General features: G+C 34.1%; 1 protein-coding gene across 1 annotated transcript; it reads left to right on the forward strand.

The window, feature by feature from the left end:
* The first annotated feature begins 1144 nt into the window (after positions 1 to 1144).
* On the forward strand, positions 1145 to 2161 carry LOC111885971 (uncharacterized). Its single transcript, XM_023882209.3, has 3 exons — positions 1145 to 1355; positions 1478 to 1615; positions 1775 to 2161. The coding sequence occupies exons 1-3, from the start codon at positions 1227 to 1229 to the stop codon at positions 1964 to 1966; spliced, it is 459 nt and encodes a 152-aa protein (XP_023737977.1). The 5' UTR covers positions 1145 to 1226; the 3' UTR covers positions 1967 to 2161.
* The last annotated feature ends 257 nt before the right edge of the window (positions 2162 to 2418 follow it).

A 2418-nucleotide genomic window follows, 5' to 3' on the forward strand; every position in this document is an offset into this window, starting at 1 on the left:
CAAAGGACATGGTTCTACTCCTTGGTCGCAATGATACGTTGTGAGTGATTGGGTATAGTGATGCCAACTTTCAAACAGATAGAGACAATTTTCGTTCTCAATTTGGATGAGTATTTACATTAAATGGAGGAGTAGTTACTTGGAAAAGTTCCAAGCAAGACACAATGTCTGATTCTATCTATGAATCAGAGTACATAGCGACAAGTGAAGCATCAAAGGAAACAACATGGTTGAAGAACTTCATTGGAGATCTTGGAGTAATCCCAACCATACGGGAACCAATGGAACTTTTCTACGATAATGAATGAACAGTTGCTTTAACAAAAAAAAACGAGAGATCATGGCAAATCAAGACATATCGACATAAAATCCCATTATATCATACATATAGTTGAAGAAAGTCATCAGAGTCTCTTCAAAAGATAACCATGCAGATGGATATGGTTTTGGAGCTTTTTGGGAAAAATATATTTTACGAGAAAGTCTCTTTTTTTGTGTGCATATCAAGCAGTCTTTCGGATTCATTCAACCGGAAAAATCTGTTTGAAGCTGGAAAGATGTCTATCAAACGAGATGAGGCTTAAAAAAGATATTAATAAAACATGGATATAACTTGAAACATCTATGCTACTTAGAAGCTAATAAAAGATCTACCCTAATAAATGAAAATGACTTTGCCACATGTCCTCTTCTCATTCATTTGGACACATGACATTTTCTAGAAATTTTAAAATTTTCTATTTTCCACTTGTCATTTTATTGTATTTTTGATTTTATTAAATTAAAATCCACATTTAATATATAAGGTAATATATATATGTAAGGTATTTATTAGAAAATAGTTTATATATGTAATGTATCTAATGCATTAAAGTCTCATTAATTTTAATAACTCAAAAAATTTCTTATTTTTCTTATAAATTTAAAGTTTTCAAATTGTTAAAATTTTATATTAATTTTTTTTTAAATAAACCCATGTAATATATGGGTCTCACACCTAGTACTAAAATAAACGATCAAATATAAATTGGATATCCATTCATTTATTATAATATGAATTTAAATTTGATTGTGGAGGTTATAATTTACATCAAATAGGTTAAATGGTTAATCAAAACAATTTTGGGTCCCATAAAACGGGTGCAGATGGAGGGTCAGCGCCGCTACCCCCATCGAAAGAAAAAGCATACTAAAACCCTCGATAAACCCTTGGTCGAATCCCCAAAATGGATCACATCGCCGCAGCGGAGGAACGAATTGTAACAGAGAAATTGAGGCAAAAGCTCAACGAGGTTAATTCCGCTGTTCAATCCCAGCTCAACGTTGTTCAGGACCATGTCAATTTCACCCTCCAGGTTTCAACTCTCTCTCTCTCTCTCTCTCTCTCTCTCTCAATATACTCGCAAATACACAGAAACGATTACACGAAACCTCTATACAAGCTTGATTTGAAATTTTTGAATTTGGGGATTTGCAGAAAGCGTACTTTAGATGTGCGTACGAGTGCTTTGACAGGAGGAGGAGGCAGGAAGACATAAGCATGTGCGTTGAGAATTGCAGCATGCCTGTTCTTCAAGCTCAGAATCTCGTTGAAGGAGAAATGGCCAAATTTCAGGTAGTTTCTCACTATCAATCTTCATATCTACATCGATTGTGAAAACCAGATCTGTGTTTTTCTGGTTATCATGTTTTGGATCATGAGTATTTTTTAGCATTATGCATCTTGATTTGTAGTGAATTCAGAGATCAGAAACATTTGTTTTGTGGAATACAGGAACGATTGAATAGGTCACTGATGGTATGCCAAGATAAATTTGAGTCTGCAAAGATGCAACAGATGAGGACTGATGCAACAAAGGATATGGAATCATGTGTTAATCAGACAGTTGAAGAACATGTCAAGGCATTGCCACATTTGGTTGCAAAATTGAAGGCTTCCCTCAACATCAATCCCATTAACGAGTGAAATGTCATTGCTATCTGCATTTTCTTGTAGCAAATCATAGAATATTATGCATGGAGAGGTAAAGAAGCATGTGCTAATATACATTTACATTTTGCTGATTGAACTTGAATAATTGGGCAAGTTTTGTTCTTGATTTACTAATACTGTGAAACTGAAGAGAAATGATGTTGAAGTTAGAGGTGTCAATTTGGGTTAGTGTGTCATGCTTTTATCTGACACAACACTAGTTTTTTATGACACGATGATTGTGTTTTTTCTACTAACCAAAAACGATCCAGAGTTAAAACATGACAAAATAAATGGAAAATAACCATTAGGCATCAGTTTCCTTGATTCATGAGTAATCATACAAAACACATGAAACGTGTGTTAGTATTGTGTCAGATTGTGTCGAATTTTGAACAGGCACATGATCTGATATGATGTGTTTTTTACACTAGACATGCGCGAAT

The sequence above is a fragment of the Lactuca sativa genome, chromosome 1 (assembly GCF_002870075.4).
Source record: "Lactuca sativa cultivar Salinas chromosome 1, Lsat_Salinas_v11, whole genome shotgun sequence".
NCBI lineage: Eukaryota > Viridiplantae > Streptophyta > Magnoliopsida > Asterales > Asteraceae > Lactuca > Lactuca sativa.